At 41.9% G+C, this 20,496-nt stretch overlaps 1 protein-coding gene across 2 annotated transcripts in view; it reads left to right on the top strand.

Annotated features, from left to right (window-relative positions):
- The window catches only part of LOC135245005 (pro-neuregulin-3, membrane-bound isoform), a 357,506-nt gene extending 340,970 nt beyond the window's left edge, over positions 1-16,536 (top strand). For both annotated transcript variants that reach the window (XM_064317746.1, XM_064317748.1), the window contains 2 exons: positions 1,029-1,214; positions 11,835-16,536. In XM_064317746.1, coding sequence (XP_064173816.1) covers positions 1,029-1,214; positions 11,835-12,450 — 802 coding nt within the window. In that variant the 3' untranslated portion in view covers positions 12,451-16,536. The remainder of the gene's footprint in view (positions 1-1,028; positions 1,215-11,834) is intronic.
- The last annotated feature ends 3,960 nt before the right edge of the window (positions 16,537-20,496 follow it).

Here is a 20,496-nt window from a genome sequence, read left to right on the forward strand (position 1 = left end):
TGGCGCGATGCTGGCCGGGACAGTTTTACACAAAACTGGAACTGTAACATTTGTCTGGTCTGAGTGTTTTATATCGGTATGAGCACAGCCATCCCCCAGATCGCTCCACAAACCAGCCGTGGGCTTTCAGTGCAAAAATGAAGCAGAAACTGCAATGAAAGCTGGGCCTTCATGTGCCAAAAGTAGTGGGGCTAACGTGACCCCGACAGTCCCGTCAGGATTTCCTGCCTCAATATTTTGTTCCACTTGAGTTGCTTGAGCTGAACGAAGTGCCGTTGTAACCCCGGCCGGCATTTCCTGGCATGGTGCTCGTCTTCTGACAGAGAAAGTGAAACATCTCTTTTTCTCTTCTCTTCTTTTTTTTTTACGAGAGAAAAGTTTCTTTTCACTTGATTTTATTTCCATAACTCAAACACGGCAGCCAATAAAGGCTGTGCTTTAAATCTCATCCATATGTTTGCATCCATTTCTTTTTAGCAGCTTTTCAATATCTAATTACCTCAAGGGCCAACCCGACTTGTAATTAAGGAAACGCGCTTTAATAACAAACCAAAATCTCAAACTGAGATTTAGGGGTCAGGGAATAGAGGTCCAGTTCTTCTCAGAGGAAGAGTGAGATTGAAAAAGTGAGCTAATTCTGGCAAGGATACTTTTCTGTCCCATGTGCAACCGCATGGACGGTTGGTTTTTAAGCCTTTTATGTAGTTTTACGTCAGCACCAGAACAGGGAGTGTTTGCGATAGAGCCAAAATAAAACAGTTGTTTTGAGTGAATTTGGCGTGTGTATAAAAACATAATACAAATGTAGTTCAATGATGGGAAAAGACCAGTCTAGGCTGCTGCCTTAAGCTGTGTGTCCAGCATTAGTTTGTCCAACTTGGTGAGTGAGAGTGAGTGTGAGAATTTAAAAAAACGTCACACCATCTCTGCTGATGAAAAAAATTACTTGTTGTGGTGGCATTCATTGAATCAGTTACCCTTTCCCCTTTGAATCAGTGACCTTTAACACTGCCTGTGTCCAATTTCAGGAGCGGTTCCCTCTCTCACAGTCCAGACCAGAGAAGCAGAGCTGGCCACCGGGCAGCCCCTCGCAGAACCCCACCCATTTCCAGAGGAAGGCTGAATCCCATGGGAGGGTCTAGGGATTCTGGGCCCGCCTACCAGCACCTGCAGGAGGTGGAGTCTTCGGAGAGGGAGGTGGAGTCTTTGAGAGGGTAAGACAGTATTTGTGGGTTTGACAGGTTGTGGTTTAAAACTCACTTCCTACAAGGCTGATGCATCAAATACTCTTACAAAACTCAAACAAGCATGCACAGAAAGCCATCCCCCTCATATGTTCTCACGTGCTATGGGCTGAAAACCATAGAATGTATTGTTCCTAGTATTTTCTTTGTGATACCACTTCCAGAAAAAAATTTAAATGTGATAAATGCTATACTCAGCAAGTATTTTTACATACATATACACTATACTTCACAAACAAATTCTACAGATATTGATGACCTATTTTGAAACATGTCAGGTTGTGTGTGATGATGTGAAAAGCCATTTTCAAGTATAAACACTTATGTTTGTTCCACATACCGATATGTCTCACAGTATTACAAGTAAACAAATTTGTGTATATGCTTGCCTTTTTAAGTACCTGAAGCAAATAATATCAGGTAGTGTCTGTACCGGAGGGGAGATTCATTTCCACAGCCCTCTAGGGCCAAAGTGGAGTTGTCTTTGAGTGATTGACATTACTTTGATTGCAACAGGAGCAGGTGAGGATGTCTTGAAGAGACAGAATATATTTTTTTTCGTAAAGTAGGTCACATGCTGCTCCAGTCGTTAGCTTCAGAAAAAATGGTGGCTGTCTCTTCAATACATTTTCTGCAAAGTTTTTTGTTATGTCTCGCATATCAGTGGCAATCCAAATGCCAACAGCCTGCAGACAAGGCCCTTTGTTTTTATTTCAGACAGACAGAGGGATTTATTCTGTACTGTGAAATCTGACAATTCAATTTGGGTTTGTTCACCCAAAGATCCAGTGCTGCTACAGGGTCATTGAACGCACCACCCCTGAATGTCAGTTTAATGCACTAAACTAACAAATGCACTGTCTGAGAAAGCGTAAGATGTAGGGGAGATAGGCTTTTGTTAATCTTACTCTGGCAAAGCACCCGTTAACAATGTGACCTCAGTGCAAAAAGGGGTTTGTTAAACAGAGCCAAGGCCCCCTCAAAGGGGTGGCATTAACCACACCCACAAAAAGAGACTCAGTCAGGATTTAGCTGCTCTGCCTAAGAGGAAATTAATTTGTTAATTTGTCCTGTGTATGTATGTGTGCATTTCTTGTAGTTTTTGAAAACGAAAAATGATATGGCATGCATATACACTGCTAATTAAATTCTGATGCTGCAAACGTTATGTCATGATGGGTGTTAGAATATTGATCATTGAAGATGTTCTTTTGCCACTGTACCTCAAAGGTTTTTCTGTGCAAGATGTTTCCTCTACTTTATTTAAGTATCGTAAGCAAAAGGCACATATGCACACACACACACACACACACACACACACACACGCCCATGTTTGCTCAGTTGCTTGGTGAGAGGTTAGCGTTGACCTATTTTCACAAATCATCACTGAGAAAGGAACCCATTCTGCTGGCATATTGTATCTTTCTAATACTCAAAGATACGCCAGGCATGAGGAGCTTTTAAGATGAGAACTGGCCGTTCAGCTTATCTAGGCAAGCCATTTGTCCGCTCTTTAACATTGCAAGGGTCACTGTTTCCACTGTAAGCTGTTAAATTATTACATGCATGAATAATTCTGCGAGAGGAGGTAAAATAAACTATTGTGCATCAATATGAACTTTGAAATAGCATCTGTTATTCATTGCACTATGCCCTTTTGGAAAGGTAAGGACCTAGACAACCCTCCCAAATTTCCGTACGGTAGACAGTGAAATTATATAGTAATAGTCCTGGAGCTTCTCAATTCTGTAACACATCACTGTCCTTCTTAAAGTGCGGAGGCCAAAATTGGTCACTACTGCATAATGTGTACGACTTCTTCAATTTCTTTTTTCTGCATGTCCCAGCATTCCATCTGTATTTTTCTTGTTTTGGGACAATGAATGCGATGTTTTGTGAAGGTGCGTTCTTTGAAACGTGTGCAGTGAGCTGATTCCACCCCCCCCCCCCTCCCCCGGCAATCTGTCAGGGGGAATACTGCAGCTACTCTGCCAGTGCTCTGCCAAGCCCATGTGTAGTACTGATCACAGGCACCCAATCAATCAGTCTTTACTGAGCGATGTACTGGAAGGGTTGCCCTAAATCTGCCCTTGTACCCCTACTCCCTCACAAAAACATCCCCGAGCCAGGCTTATTCAGATACCTGGATGATTTATAAAAGTTAAAAAATGAATATGACACTCTCAATCCCAGCTGGAATCTCTGAGATTGCAAATTCACATCTTTTCAGATTGTGAAATGGCAGTTTTGTCAAGATCAGTCAGGTTTTACTCAATGGAAACACGTCTACCTCTGTTTCAGTAATTTTAAAGAACTGAAAGAACTGTTGCTTTTAAAAAAAAAAAAAAATTTTAAAGAAAGAAACAGACTAAAGTTGAAGCAGCCACTCCACAGAGATGATGCATAATGAATTTGATCTCAAACTTTTGGCTCCTCTGCCTCTCGCTCGGTTTTGTGTGCATCTGCTTCATCTCGATTCGTGTTTTCCACCTGCATTCCTCCGCCTTCAAATCCCACGCCGCTGTGCTCTCCCTGTCGAGTCTTTCCAAATAAAGCATCGCCACGTAAAGCCCAGCTTTTGTTCAGACAAAGTTCATTTCATTCCCGCAGTCGAGTTTTGAGAGGCAGTTTCTCTTTTTGTTAAGAACAATCAATTGACTACATTTTCTCCACCTCATTCTCTTTTTTCATACTTTACTGAGCTCCATGTACGAGTAACCCAGTGATAACCTACCTCAGAAAATAATGCAATGTGACGCAAGCTCCGATAAGATAAAAGAGAGAGATGAAACCGTAGTATCTAGTTGTGCCATGTTGGAAACATTATAAACACAGATATGGCACAAACAAAGTCAGCATGGCCTTGCCAGGGAGACTGGCAGGTGCCAGCAGGCCCAGATTCCCACACAGGGCAGGTTGTAATTTTCAGGAGGTGGAAACAAAACTGCAGTCACACTTAAGGCATTTTGCAGGAGCTTTACCCAGAGCAACTTGCACGGTTCTCCTTGAATCCCATTCATACAGCTGGGTATTTACTGAAGCATTTCAGGTTAAGTACTTTTGCTCAAGGGTACACCCGCTGCACCTCACCTGGGAATTGAACCTGCAACCTCAGAGCGCAGTTCCCTAACCATTACGTGACACTTCCGCTCCAGTTCCTAACAAAATAGGAGCAGGATGGAGAGGCTGTGGGGCCTGCATTTCCCCTGAACACGAAGCCCTTCCTGAGCCAGAGAGGCTGGTGTTCCTCTTGAGATAGAGGAGGGAATGTGTGATTATGCCAGTGCAGTACAGCACACTGCCATTATCTGAGGGGGACTGTCCGTGATACAAATACAAAAACAAAAGAAAGGTGCATTCTTAGTACATCCTGTATGCTCCACGGTTACTTAATGCAGATGTTTTTTTTAGGCACAGTGGATTCTCCCCATCCTGTTTCATTTGTTTTTGTTTCACATATTCTTTGGCAATATTATTGTAAATGCCAGTGAAGGCTATTTGAATTTGAATACGAATACCTGGGGGGGGGGGGGGGCGGGTGGGGGATGGTTGTGAGAGAATGAAACGAGGACTATGTATTTCACAAAAATCATACATTTCTGTCCAAAGCCTACACGAAGGATAGACAGAGAGACTGAATCGTGAGAGTGTCTGTGCTGTTGTGGCTGAAAGCCGAGCCTGTAAGATTCTCCTGCTGACAGGAAGCCCACACTCTTATCTCCCGCAAACTGCTCACGGAGAGGTTCGGTCTGTGCTGCCTTTTTTGTTAGCAGTATTTTTAGATAAAGGCACCTGTCAGATTACTTCCAGCCTCTCCTGTACATCCTGCCAGGAGAATACGTGTGCATAATTGAGGAATGCTAATGTCCCGCCGCCATCGCGGACACACCATTTAACGTCAGATCGACAGGAGGACTCTGGGATAGATTAACCACTGGGTCGTCGCTTACTGCCAGTTTCCTCTCTATCTGCAAGGTCACTTTAATCGTGATTGCTTCTGCTGACAAGGTCATTTCTACGACGTTAGTGTTGAAATGCTGCCCCCTCCCTGCGTTCCGCTCCATCTCTCTCCCCTTTCCACCACACCCCTATCTCTTAATCCGTTTTTTCTCACTTTCACACAGGCATTTTGTATCTCTCTCATCTCTCATCTCTCATCTCTCGTCGGTCTTGTATCAGCAATGACTCATTTTTGGACATTGGCATTGGAGAGCCATCCCATCCCCTCCCCTCTGTGATAGCCAGACCCCTTCAAAGGAGCCCCACCGTCTGTGATATCCCTAACCCTCTGCAGCTAAGAACAAGCTCTCCCTCTCTCTCTCTCACTCTCCCCCTTCCTCTCTCTTTCTCTCTGTCTGTCTCGCTTCATTAGGAGGCAGTTGTGAAAAGTGATCCAGGATCACATGTGTATTGCATGTGGACGGTGGTGGGGGGTGTTAGGGGCTTGAGGAGGAGGAGGGCTGGGGGGGCTTGTAGTGGTGCAGCAGACAGAAAGGGGGGAAAGGGCTGGTACAGCATTGCCGTGGATCCTTCAGGAAAGCACTGAAGGGCTGAAGAGCTGAGACAGGCAGACTCTGAGTGCTGCACACAGGCGTTAGAAGCCCACTGTACAGCCAGGCCTTTAATCAGGGGTCTGCAAACCCCTCTAAACCCTCTCAGGTCTGTGCACAATTAGTCTTCTCTCAAAGCTTCTCCCACCAGGGGGGCAAACAGCATTCAGAGAGAGAGATTACAGGTGGTGCTTCATTAAAAAATGATAAATCTCTCATTCTCCACGCCGAACGATAAATAATTTTAATCTCGGATCTGATAAGATTGCGCCACATTTAATCATGTCTGCTGGATCCTGCCAGTGATCGCTGCAACAGTGATGTCTATTGCACAAGACGATGAAACGCAAACCCTGGAGCTGATTAATTAAACACCCATTCACAATCTAGTCAGTAGATTATATATATATATATATATATATATATATATATATATATATATATATATATATATATATATACAGGGCAGTGAGGAATCCAAAAGTTTTAACAGTTAGCACCCTCATTCAACGTTTGGCACTCTGAAATACCGAACACATGTGTGTCAACAGTTAGAGCTTCTCAGTTATCCAACATATAAAATATGTTTATTTGATTTAATTTAGTAATTATTATTAAAGATATTATTTATCAGTTAAATTTCAAAAGTTGTTGATAGGCAGAGCAAATTGTTGGATCAACCTTTGTCAAAATGCACTACTCACGACTGGATTCAAATTAAGAAATGTATTAAGTTACAAGAAAAAATATAAAATCCTTTTAGACCAACAGATCATACTTGCTGTTTCACAGTCTGGTTTCTCTCTAGTTGCATTGCGTTCTTCCTGTAGTTTTGTTGCAATTTTATAACAGTTTCTTTTGCTAGAAACCACAAGATATTTGTTGTCTGCCTCTTGATCTTCCTGGTTTTCTCCTGTTAACATTACTGCCCATCAGTTGGGCCCTTCTGTGTGTGTACTGAACACTGCACCTGGAAACCTTAAGCTTCTTTGCAATTTCTCATGGGAAATAACTTTGCCACTATATGTTTACTTGGCACCACACATCGAAGCCTTATGTCTTCTTTGCCATATTTCTTGAAGCTTTAGTACCTATTTTCCTTACACTGTAGGTCAAAATCATGAGTTTATTTGTGTTTTCTTTTTTAAACTTAAGTTAGATATGATTTCCGTCAAATTAAGTACCGTTCCAGAGTGACTACTGTGTGAAAAAAATACTAATGTCTGTATGGTTTTTACCCTTTGCTATTATTTTTTTTTTTTTTTTTTGCCTGTTTTACTAACAGAACTCACTCTAAAGAATCTCTTGTTGTTCACTTTGTTAACTGCTTTTATGAATTTAAAGGCCTCAATCAATCTTACTAAACGTGATGAAATTAACCATCTTAAGTGTTTCCTCATATCTTTCATACCAGGAACCAATTTAGTTGCCCTTCTTTGAACCTTTATCTTTCTTTTAGTATGGTGCCCAGAGCCGCACACAATATTCTAAGGGTGGTCTGTAAAGGTATTGTGTAAGATTAGTTTAGCGTCCTTGGAGTTATACTCAATACTTTTGGCTATACATCCCAGCATTCTGTTAGCCTGTTTTTTACTGCTACAGCACAGTGATATAGAGAGACTTTGATCTACAGTTACTCCCAAGTCTTTTTTTTTCAGATTGAGCAAATTCCAATTACTGTATGTTCCTCCCATAAAATAGTCCTGCCTACTTTTTTATTTACCTTGTGTAGCATTTCCCACGTGTAACTTTACATTTAGCTATATTTAATTTAATTTGACAGGTTTCTGCCCACTTCTGGATTCTATTTGAATCTGCTTGGATTACTTTAGTAGATTCCTAACTGCTAAACCTCCCAGTTTTGTATCGTCTGCAAATTTAACTAATGTACTTTGAATGTTCCTGTCAAGGTTGTTTATGTAAATGTAGAAGAGCAGTAGTCCCAGCACCAATTCTTGTGGGACTCCACTTCCCACAGTACCTCTGATAAGATCCCTCCTACTATTACTCTCTGTGTTCTACCCTGTGGCCAGTTTTCAACCCACTCTGAAATATGTCCTTTCTACTATAATTGCTACTGTCTTCATTTTGATAATGAGTCTCTCTTGTAGTACCTTATCAAATGGTTTTTGGAAATCTAAATATATAGTAGCATAAGCCTTGCTACAATAAAAACACCTGGTACTGCAACTCATGTATGGCTACCTCTGGAACAGGCTCACTTGTCTTCAGTGACTGCCGATAGCAACAGCAGGGTAAATTCTGAAGTATGCAGAAACATCTTATCTGCTCAGATCCAACCAAATGCCTCAAAACTCATTGCATGGTGCTTCACCTAGCAACAATGACCCAAAACATACTGCTAAAGCAACCAAGGATTTGCTCCCGTCGTGAATTCAATTGAACATGTTTTTGACTTGCTGAAGAAAAAACTGGAGGCAAAATGCCCTATAAACACACAGACACTGAAGATGGCTGCAGTACAGGCCTGGCTGAGCATCACCAGGGAAGATGTCTATGGGTTGCAGATTATTGGAAGTCATCGAATGAAAAGTATTTTCAACCAAGTATCAAATATGATTACTTTATTTCAGTTTATATTTGTCCAATTTCATTTCTACCCCTTAAATTGGGGGAGCTATGTAAAAAAGGGCTGTAAGTCCTACACAGATCACCTGATATGAATGTATATACCCACAAATTAAAGCTGACAGTCTGCATTTTAACTTCATATTCATTGTTTTATTTCAGATCCAATGCCTCAAGTACAAAGCCAAAGCTAAAAAAATTACATCACTGGCCCAGTACTTTTGCAGTTAACTGTATCTATATACGATTAACATCCATATCTCAGTGGACTACAGGGTGTGCGTGTGTGTGCGTGTGTGCACGTATCTGTGTGCGTGCATTCATTCATGTGTGTGTATACATACAAATATACACACAGTTCAGCTAATTGGGGCATAATATCAAATACAGACGTGCACTGGATTCATTATCGTAAAATTGTGTAGTAGAGTTCTGACTGGCAGCTCTGAATGTGAAAGAAAGCAGGATGCCCAGGATTCATCTCTCTTCTACTGGGAGAAAGATGGTGCTGGTTAGCATGGTACCATCTGCGCATTTTAACCTGGATACAGTCCCAGCGAGGCCACACAGTATGACCTTAGCTAATCGCTACTTTCACTAAAACGGCTTAATAAGATGCCCATAATTAATTTGCATGCAATTTACAGAGAGTGCCAGAAATCCATCTCTCTGCTACCGCAGAGCAGCTGAATGACTCATTGGGTGGGGGTGGGGGGGGGGGAGGTTCTGTTATCCTTTAAAATACTCCACTTCTTTGGCCCCCCATCCAACCACGTCTACCTCCATTGCTTTTGAAAGACTTAAAAGTAACACCATTTCTCTTGATTCCCCCTTCACACATAGAGCTGGACGTATATTTAGTCTCTTTCAGGAACTTTTCTGAGATGCGTAATTTCCTGGATTACAAAGCTCAAATAGAGGCTTAAACCACTGATTAGGCCATTACGGGAGATGGAACTCAAAGTTAAATATTGATATAATGAAAGGCGCTGGTCCATGTCAAGGATTAGATATAATTACAAAAAGATTACTTGTTGAGAGAATCTTCCCCAGTTTCACCTCCACTGAAACCTTAGCCCTGCAGATCATTAATCAGGGACGAGCAAACAGACAGCATGTGTCAAGCACAGAAAATCATCTCGCAACTCTCCAGCAAGCAAGCAGTACAAACCCAACACAGAACCCAAAACCGCATACAAAACATACAAACCCTATTCCATTTCTCAACAATTCTTTATGCCGTCATTATTGATCCGAGACAACCCACCTGCCAGACACACTTGTCAATCTTCAGAATTTGTTTTGAATTGTCATTTAGGCTGTTAAATCATATTCCCTGTTTCATTTCAAATCCAATGTGCTGGAGTATGGAGCCAAAACAGCAAAAATGAAGTCACTGTCCAAATACTTACAGACTGCTCTTCATATATAATAAATATATACAATGTCCTAGAAAATTAGTCACACCATTGAGAAAGATGAACAAAGAGCTATAAAATAAACAGTACAACTAATGAGGAAGGTTGTATGCGCAAAAAATTGATTGGGTGAATTACATTCTTTTTCACTAACACAATTGCTCAGAGAAAATCACATACAAGAGCCATTCTCAGGACAGAATAGTGGTAAATTATTAAGCATTCTTAAGCAGGGCAAAATGCCTAGCGATTCTGAATAAATCAGACCGCCTGGTAATAATGTGTGTATTAATCAGGGAAGATCTGCCATGGAGAAGTGAACAGAGTTAAGAACAGAACAGAACAGAACAGAATATGCTTTTTAATAGCTTTTGTTGGCTGTGTATAACTGAAGCCTTTTATCTTTCTGTGGGTATGACAGGTAATATGTCAGTCTTGTTATGATGGCTTCTGTTTAAGCTGCTCAAGATAACAGTTTTCTAAATAAGTAATAACAAAGGCTGTTGTTCCAAGCAGGAAGCTAGGGGGGCAAATGCAAGCAGCAAGAGGAATAACTTACTAAGTTTTCAGCATAGATCACACACAGAGAGCAGAGCTGTCTTTTATGATAGTGGTTTGTTTGCACTTGTATTAAATAGGATTCCTTTTTTCCTTTCAAATTTTAAGCCCAACTGGGTGAGAGATGCACTCTTGGAAACGGAGTCAATGCTTCAGTTTGCTGCACAATTAAAGCTAATATCATAGATTTGCTTATACAGATTAGACCAAGCCTGTTTTTTTCCTTAGATGAGTTAATAGAGCCGTTTGGCCTCTTCAGTGTCCCCTAGATTTGACCAATAGGGATCCTTCTGGCCTTGTACATGTGAAGTTTGATTGGTTTATAGTTGTCACATTTTATAATCATAAAGGCAAGGGCATCCCAAAGACTTTGTGTAATCACCTGTCAGATTGGTGCCTTGTTCTTGTGAACACGTTTTACTCAACATCAAAAACATGTGGTATATTCTGAAAGTTCTTCTGGCTGTTGGAGCGATATTTTAATGAGGTCCGCCGTTATGGAAATCTGGCATGCCTATGAGTAACACATTTGGCATTGGTTGTACAATCTGGGATTCTGTTATGCTCAATTGCATATTATTGTATGGTTTAAAGCTGAAATTTGTTTGGTGGCCAACAAATTGACCTTCAAATTCTCATGAGAATATATCCATCTTTCAAAATGGCAGAAATCCTACAGTACTACAGTATGGCAAGCCTCATTATAATGTGATAATGGGCTATTCAGCTGACAGCCAGGGGTAAACACACCTCATCAAACATACTTTCCTGGCCCTATCATCTCTTAGAAGACAAATTATATATTATTCATATACCATCAAAAATAGTGAATATGCCCAGGTCTTTATGTGTATGTACAGTGTCAGCATATGTTCTACTAGCCATATGTGTTAAGGAGATGTCTGTGCAGTTGTTTATACACATGTACAATACAGATAACATACATTGCTTTGTCAATATTATGGAGCGAGGGAATGGCAAGTGTCATCAGGGTGCAACCAATCAGTCCCCGGGGCTTGAAATAAAGAATCTGGAAGAGAGAAAGAAAAGACAGATTAAAGACCATGCACAATAAAAATCTTTTTTTAATACAAATTCATAAAGAACCAGTGGTAATAAATGTTATGATATTAAGTACATGTTATTCTTGTGAGATTTTGAATGAGATTTTTTTTAATCATCATCAGCAAGGCAATTTACATAAAATGTTTTTTTTTTGTTTTTTTCAACAATAAGCAGTGCTGGGCACCAGGTGATTGGCATTAGTGCACAATTGCTGCTGGAAGGCGTCATCACTGAGGCAGTGCTTACTCCTACGTGTCTGATGGACATCGCCTGTATGGAACAGGCCCTCTGAAAAGCCCTCAGCAATGACCTCTGACCTCTAACCCTCAGGGAGAGAAGCGTCTCCATCTCTGTGTGTGAGGTAATGTACCACACCCTAACGCCTCCGTTTTCTCCTCTCCCCTTTGTAGGCACCACTCTGAAGGGACCATCTGTGACCCGCGGCAGGACTCCTATTTAAATATGCAACGCCCCTTGTGTGCTGGACGCGCCTCGCAGGGGGGCCTGGCCCAGGTGCCGTGCAGCCGACTCGATGGAGGCGTGGCCAGGGCGGCCCCCGGGGGCTTCAGGTGCGCTCCCCTCCGCTGCTCTGCCTCCCCCCCGCCCTACCGCACCTGCTCTGTTCCCATCATCCCCTCCGTCCAGGGACACTACGACGACACTTCCTGTATGCAAACGGCCAGCGGCGGGACGGGGGGTGGCCCCTCTGACGCGTGTCAGCGCTCTTCCTCCTCCCCTGCCTCCACCTCCTCCTCATCCTCCTCCTCACAGTCTAAAGGGGCAGAGCAGCAGGAAGCAGTGGCGTTGCTATTGGATGAAGCGCACCAGCAGCTGAGAGAGCTAGCGCATGCCCACAGGAAGCAGGACGACACAGGCTCCATCCACACAGCTGCCAGGGAGACTGCCTGCTTTCTGTCACTCACTGGGGGCGAAGTCGGGGGGTTGGCCCTGAGTGGGCCACCCGAGACCCGATTGGTGAATCCCAGCAGAGAACCACACAGAGACTCCGCCCAGCCCTGCGAGTGAGGGGAGGTGTGGCCCTTCTTTGTGATTGGACCAATCAGCCCCCTGTGTTTCTTGAAACCAAGACTGCAGAGATTTTTTCAGGGAGGAGATGACGTGAAAAAAGCAACTTTAAAAATAACTGAGTTATTTAAAAAAAATAAATAATAACAAAGAAAACAAAAACACAATGTGCATACATTTTGGAAGAGTTAAAAGAAGGAACGGTGAGTGAGAGTTTAAAATGTATCAAAAAAGAAGAGAAATTATTTATATGCATTTATTTAAATGACAAGCTTCTACTTAGAAAAACCAAATAGTCTGTCATCTCCATTGTGTTTTTAAGTGTAAAAAAATATACATATATATATATATATATATATATATATATATATATATATATATGTATTTATATATATATATGAAACAAAACGTGACCAAGTAAATGGAAGAATCTGATGTAACTTTTCTGTTGGACCAGCTCCTTCACATCTTTCAGCCTTGGAGCACAGCTGTACAGACTCCTCCCTCCTCCTCCCCAAATGCCAGGTCTGTGCGTTGACCTGACTGGAGGACGGGGGAAATTTGACATTCGACTGATTAGCGGTGGGTAGATTGTGCGTTCACTGTGTTTCTGGCCAATGGAAGCATCGGACTCTGCCTTGGGAATCCCACGCCGTTATCCACTGACACGGACTAAGGGGAAAGAGGGACTAAACGCCCCCAGACAAAGGAGCTCCTTCAGCGGGATGCCCGTGCTGCACTGACTCCTAAAGAGCAGCACATTAGCTCTGTTCTATGGGCAGCCGCCCACATACGATGGCTCGGGTCAGTTCAGCTCCTGTTATTTTCTCACGTGAGACTGGAATTTTAAAAAAAAAAAGTGTTTTTGGGCAGATTTGGCAGGCATGAAGAATGAATATTGCTCACCCATCCAGACACACACACACACAAACACACGCCTGTGCAGGAGTACAGAGACTACAGCAGTAAGGTGGTGACATTACTGCAGTTTGAGGGCAGGGCTCTGGGGGAAGAGTATGGAAGGATGTGATGATGATGTGATGGTGTCCAGTTTGGAGAAAGAATAGTTGTCTAACAGGAGGTTCTGTGGTACAATGGCATGAGCATGTGGAGGAGATTTTGTTTTGTTTTTTGGAAGGTGAAAGGTGTCAATCAAGTGCTTTTCTTGGGGGATTGGTTTAGGAAGAGGTGGGGTAGGATGGGTGGGTTGTGTCCATGTGGTGAATTTGCATCAAGACTCCCCTTTTCTGTTTTGTTAAAAGCTTAAAAGCCAATTTTTGGTAGAGAAAAAAAAACAGATGGAAGGAGTAAAAAAAAAAAAAAAAAAAACTCCCATGTTTTGTATCGTTACTGTAACCTGTAACCTTCTACCCCCACCCCCAAGATTGGTGCATGTAAAGATTAACATTAGTGAACGTCAGCCCAAAATTGAAAAAGAGGTTCTAACCACACAACCTGGACTCGTTAACAATCTTTATAGTTCAGCTTCATATTGTTCTCTGGGGATTTTTAAAAAAGAGGACATGGGATGGCTAGAGACACAGCTGTGTGTTCCATCTCACTGCTTCCTCCAAAGGTTCTCAATCTTTACTCCTTGAGTATCTTAAAACAAGCTCAGAATATATTCTGTGTTACAGTAGCTCTGTATGTTCAGAGGTTCCTTGTTTTCCTTGCTGAAACAGTTGAAGAGCAGTCACTGTTTTATGGGTGATCCACAGGTATTGGGGCTGTATGAAATGTTCACTGTACCAGTTAACCTGTGTGGGACTGATGTCCTTGTTTTCTCCTTTAATGTTTATATCATTTATTGTTCTGATGGCAGCTCCTAAAAGAGCTACTCTGTACTTTACACCCACCGTGAAAGTCTTACTGCATTCCAGGAGTCAGGAGATGAACACTGTCTGCCAAACTCTGCCAACTATTTACTTACTGTTTAGTTCACCAGAACTAGCACCTGTAAAATTACACAAGGCCAGTAGGGCTCTGTAAAGTGAATAAAAACTTTAGGGCCTTCCGGCTGAACTAATCGAGCATGACAACATGGCCCTAATGATGCTTTAGCCTACACTGAGTCCCCTCACGAGTTTCGTGACTCTCCTAATTGTGTGTGTGTGTGTGTGTGTGTGTGTGTGTGTGAGTGAGAGTGAGTGAGCGAGAGTGCATGTATGGGTGCAGAGACTGTGTATGCGAGTGTTTGTTTGTTTGCTTCTTTTCACATCAAATTTTACACAGGATTTTTCCACTGGGCATACACTGACATTGAGACACTGACAGAGATTTTTTTTTGGCTTGCCTGATTCCCCCCTGACATACTCTGTTCTTCTTGTACAGAAAGGCAGTGGTCCACACTTCCAGCCAGAGTGCAGACAGAGCCAGACTATAAGAGAACAACATCACTGTCTTAAAGGCATCAGAGGGTGCAAGAGTAGCCGTTGAGGTCCAGTTCCTGTTTGAGCCTGAAGGCCCCCCTGCTTGCTGAGTACACCATCAGAGCTTTCAGTGTGGCGAGAGGGCCAATCAGATTGTGCCACACGGCCAAACTGACCCCCACCCTGCACTGTGAAACAATGTGGGATGAAATTACAGTCTCAGAAATAATAATTTGATATTAAATGTTGGTATGGAAAGCTAAGAGCAACCCCATCTCTCTCCCCTGCGCTGTTTATTTTTCTTTTCTCCTTTTTCTTTTTTCTCCCACTCCCGCTCCTCTCTCCCTTTTCCCTCCTGTACATTGTCCTCCTCTCCCCCTCTTCCTTCAGCAGTAGTAGCAATAAAACGATCTGCAGGAATGTGCCAGTGTGAATGGGGCTGGCTAAGCATACTGCTACAGCTGGGTGATAAAATTTGGCTCCCTCACTTTAGAAACACTCTGATGCACCATAGGCACTGTCCATGCCATCTGTCCCCGAGTCTGTGCTGGATTTATTCTGTCGGCGAATGCCTGCCAGACTCATCTGCACATATACATGCATAAAAAAACCCCAATCAATTCACAACATTTACCATTTCTAGTTGTTCCTCTGTTGCAGGAGGAGATAAAAATGGGTCTCAGAATAGAATAGCTTAGTTTAGTGTGTGTGTGTGTGTGTGTGTGTGTGTGTGTGTGCGCACGTGTGTGTTTCAGTCATGCACATTAACATTCCCTCCTCCTGACAGTGTGTGCTTCACAGTCCCTGATCACCTCTGTAGTTTACCCTGCTACAGAACTGTTGCCAGCGCAGGAACTGTGTTTGAAGCGGTCTCTGTAGGGTGGGGCCAGACTGTGTGTTGGGGCCCAGTGTAAAGAGATGAGGCACTCTTTAGGGGTGGGGCCCAGTCGCTGGGGTGGGCACTTATCATTGGCGATTGGCTTGTGAAAACATGTGAAGTTACCTGATTGGTTGCAGCATCTCCACCACAGACGTATCACCTCAGCTATCCGAGATCACATTCTAATTGTCTGATTTTGCACAGGAAATAGAGGTCTGGTGTCTCCTCCACTCCCTGCAGCCTCTTGCTGTAGACACAGGATTACCCATGAAGCAGTACAGAGAGTATGCTCTATTAATTTTAGCCATTCACCCAGCTCACCTCTTAGTCTTGCTCTCGATAGGTTAACACCAATGATGGAGTAACAGACACATAAATATGAATGTCCCTAGACAATGGCGGATTAAGAAGGAGAGAGCAGACGGAAGCCAATCCTCAGACCCTCGCTTTGAGTCACGGAAAAACTCCAGCACCAATGCACAGTGCTCTCAGGCTGCTTTTGCCATGTTGCAGCAATGACATGTTCCAGGGACTTTATGTAACGATCATGCAACTTGTTTGGTCTCTGCCCAGAAATCCCACACATCTAGTGCACACTCTTGGCCCATGTAGTGCATATCTATTGTGCAATCCTCATTGATGATGTACCCAAAGGGCCTCTGGGTAGCGTGTAAATGTAAGCTGTGATGGACGAATGAGTCTGGTATTTAACTGACCTGAGAAACATGGTGAACAATCTTGTTTCTGTAATGCCCTAAAAAAAAAACTTATTTCTGTTCCTTTTATTTTTTTATTTTGTTTTTTTTTTTTTCAATAAAGACGAGTTTTGGTGTTGCACAGGATCCTGGTAGTGCTCTTATTTTCATTGTGAATGAAACTAAATGGCCTGCTTTTTTCCAGAAAATATTAAGACCAAACTATTACAGTTAAAAGGCCCTGATTAATACGGTCCTACAGTTCAAAAACTCTGCTAATTAACCTTATATTCAGTTTTTAAAAAAAACAAGAAGTACTGGTATTGCAGTTCAAAAACCCTGGTAAATAAGTTATTTTAAAACACTGATAGAGAACCTGATTAGTGGTAACAGACTGTAATCATTAAATATAGAAGCTTTATTATTACAAAATCTCTGATATTGTATTACTGCTGAATAATCCCGATTACCAACCATACATTGCTGCTCCAAAATCCTGTGATTAGATATTACAGTTAAAGCTTATTATAACAAATCATAATTTAAAAAAAAAAACCTGCTAGCCAAAAAAAAGAAAAAGAAAATTGAAGACAGAGTGATGTTGTTGGATTTTTTTCCCCTCCATATGCAGTGATAGCTGTTGTGATAGCACAAGACTTCCAAAGGCACCACCAGCGAGCAATGGATCCTGGCTACTGCTGTCAGGTAACTGGTCCACAGATGAAGGGGTCCACTGGACCAAGATACATGAGAAAATGAGGATTTGAAGTGCTGCGTCATAACATGGCCTTGTTAGCTTCTGTGAAACGTACTGGTAAACATTTAGTTGTAATGCCTCAGGTCAACATCATTTTAGACAATCCATAAATGTTGCATGGGAGAAAATCTTTGTTGAAAATTTTCATTAATGAAGAGGCTGATGTGTAACAAAATGACAGGAAGGTTTAGTTCATGCAGCTGGGCTTGGGAACATAATGTAAGGTTACAAAATGTTCAAGGAACACTCATTTTAATTTTTTTTCATTTTTATACAATTCTAACTGGTAAATTTGCATCAAGTTATCCTGGAGGGTGAAGTGTTACCTTCTCCCTGACTGGTTCCAATACCCTGTTGTTACAAGACGTCACTGGATCCGCCAGACTCAGGATGTTGTCTACATAATCCCAAACACTCACGTCTGTATGTTCCCAGACCAAATATTGAGCCTCTATGTATAGTTTAGAGAAATATAATATTCTCACAATTTTATTTTGGCATTCTGACAGATTTAGAGCATATGTTTTTATATGCGAGAACGTTTTTCTGATATATTTATGATTTAGCCAGCAACCATACCACCACGCACTCTGCTCCTGCTGACTGGCTGAAGCTAAGCAAGTGTGGGCTTGGTTAGTACTTGGATGGGTGACCACCAGGGAATACTGAGTTGCTGCTGGAAGTGGTGTTGGTGGGCCATCAGGGGGCAAAAACCCAATTCCCCAATGCAGTGACGGGGATACTGTGCTGTAGGAGATGCTGTCTTTCGGATGAGACGTTAAACCGAGGTCCTGACTCACTGTGGTCATTAAAGATCCCATGACACTATTCGCAAAGAGTAGGGGGTTCCCCGGTGTCCTGGCTAAAATCCCAGATCTGGCTCTCGCAAAAACTTGCCACCTAATCATCCCCTGATTTAATTGGCTAAAAAATGTTCTCTCCCTCCAGTGGAGCTGCTCAGTGGCCAACAATAGAAGATTGTGGTTGTACTGGGCAGCTCCCAGGTGTGAATGTGTATGAGTGTGAAGCAGGGCGTTGCTGCAAAAGAGCATCCATGCTCAGCGAACGTACTCTGAGTAAATAAAGGTTAAATACATTTTTTTTAAATGTATTATTTGACATTTTTAGAAAATATATTTTTGCATATTTATAGACCTCCACCTCTGTGCTATATTGCCACCCTCGGTGTCTGTGTGCGTGCGCGCGCGTGTATGTGTGTGCGTGTGCGTGCGTGCGCGCACGTGCATGTGTAACAAGTAAGCTGGGATGCACAAGCTCACAGAGCTGCCTGAGTGCTGTGGAGATGCCAGCTCGTGTTGCCCTCTCATGCAATTAATTCTCCAACAGATGTTTCAGCATTTACATACTTTTTGAAGAGCTTGCTGAGGCATGATTAAAGGTCTGTTATTTTCTTCTTAAATAAAAAAATAATCTTTCATGTGTTAATTTGAAGAGCCATTTCATCCAGTCAATTCAACTGCTGACTTTAGAGTAGTATCTGTTAAAGTAAGATGGAATGGAAAATAATAGTCATTTTTCAAATCAGAGGCGAAAGTGAATTTTCTGGGGGACGGGATAATCATGCCAACTGAACTGCTGTGTGCTCCTGTGATAAATATTTATTCTACAGTTTGGTTATTCTTCACAGAAAGTTTGACTTACGAATCCTAGGCTGCACTGCCCTCAAAATGAATATACAATTTTAACCATGCCGTAAAAATAGTTAAGCTAGTTGAGCATGGTGGATGGCTGCCCAGAGGTAATTCAGTTTCTTAGCTCTTGGAAATCAAACATGAGTTTCAATCTGAAACCGCAACACTGACATCATGGGGGAAGAAACAATTACACAAAAAAAGCTGAAAGCAGCAAATCTTGGCTTCTAAGTACGTGCATATAGAGTCCATATAAAATATGATGCAGCAGTGATTGTGATTTTAAAATGCTTGTGGCACTACTTTGCCAAATATTGCTGGGGTAATTCTGTTATGAATACGGATATCTAGCTTGATGTGGTAACATGATCTTCCACATCTGTGCAGCAAGACAGTACATTTGTTTCATCTGTGATTTATCTTTAGCACAGTTGTTAAATAAATACGATTTCTCATTCATTCGAATAGAAAAAGAACACAAATCTAGGATTTTTGTTTTTTTGTTCACTACATCTGGCATTAACTGTGTAGCCCTACCCCTCCTGCCGTCGAGTGGTGTGGGCTCTAGCTCCCACAGAATGGTAATAAAGCAAATAACCACAATTAATTTTTTTTAATTCAAGGTCAGCGCCTGCAGCAGACTCCTTTCTGGCCAACAACGCCACCCGTTCCCTTATCTGTGCTCAGGGCAATAAATGGCAGTAGAATAAAAAGAGCCTCCCTATCCCCCAATCGCTTATTGCACAGTAACCCACATCGTAAAACATATTTTTGTACTTTCTACGGCTACCCGGTCTTGTTTATTTTTGCACGAAAAAAAGCGCATACCCTTTCAGCTTTCAGGACAGTACCTCAGATGACCGAATAAATGGTTCAGTAAAAAGTTTTAAATGTCCATTTGTAATGTACTTGCATTGCATTCACTTTCAGTATATGCAATACGGGCTTCTCTGCCTATGTACATGCGTCTGTAATCCAAAATGCCTCTGCTCGTAATCAAGCTAATGCTGTTAGCTAGATCAGGAGCTATTTTCAATTCAATCCGACAAGAATCCATTTAAAACATGGTCGGTTTATCTGACCATCCCATGCTCTCTTTAGTACAGTATTATTTTGTACAGCAGACGTTTGCTTGAACAGCAATAGATTACATTACATTTATTTGGCAGAAACTTTTATCCAAAGTGACATACAATAAGTGCACACAACAGGTTTACTTTTAAGTCAATCAAGTTACAGAATGAATTAAACAAGACTGTAACTGTTAGGATGCACCGGCAGCTGGAAGCTTTTCTAAAACAGCGAAGACTCAACCAAGGAACACCAGTGGTTTATTTACAGCAGGTGCTAACCTCATGAAAAATATATACAGTGCAGTTTTTTTCCCCAAAAAAACAATAAAAAATAATAACTAATAATAATAATACCAAAAGTAGTATGCTATGTCTACGTCAGACCCTATATACAATGTTGTACCTACAGTGATTGAACACATCTCTGTCCCCTGAGGAGCTCTACCCCAGCCCTTAAATAGCTGTTGCCCCCCCCCCCCCTCCAGGCAAACCAACAACTCACTTAATCAATGAATGCATAAAAGTACTAACAACAATAATTTTAACAGAACACTACTACAGTATATTATATATTATGTTTATAAAGTGGACGTTTGCTGAAAAATGGGGTCCTATACAAA

The sequence above is a fragment of the Anguilla rostrata genome, chromosome 18 (genome assembly GCF_018555375.3).
Source record: "Anguilla rostrata isolate EN2019 chromosome 18, ASM1855537v3, whole genome shotgun sequence".
Classification (NCBI taxonomy): Eukaryota; Metazoa; Chordata; class Actinopteri; order Anguilliformes; family Anguillidae; genus Anguilla; species Anguilla rostrata.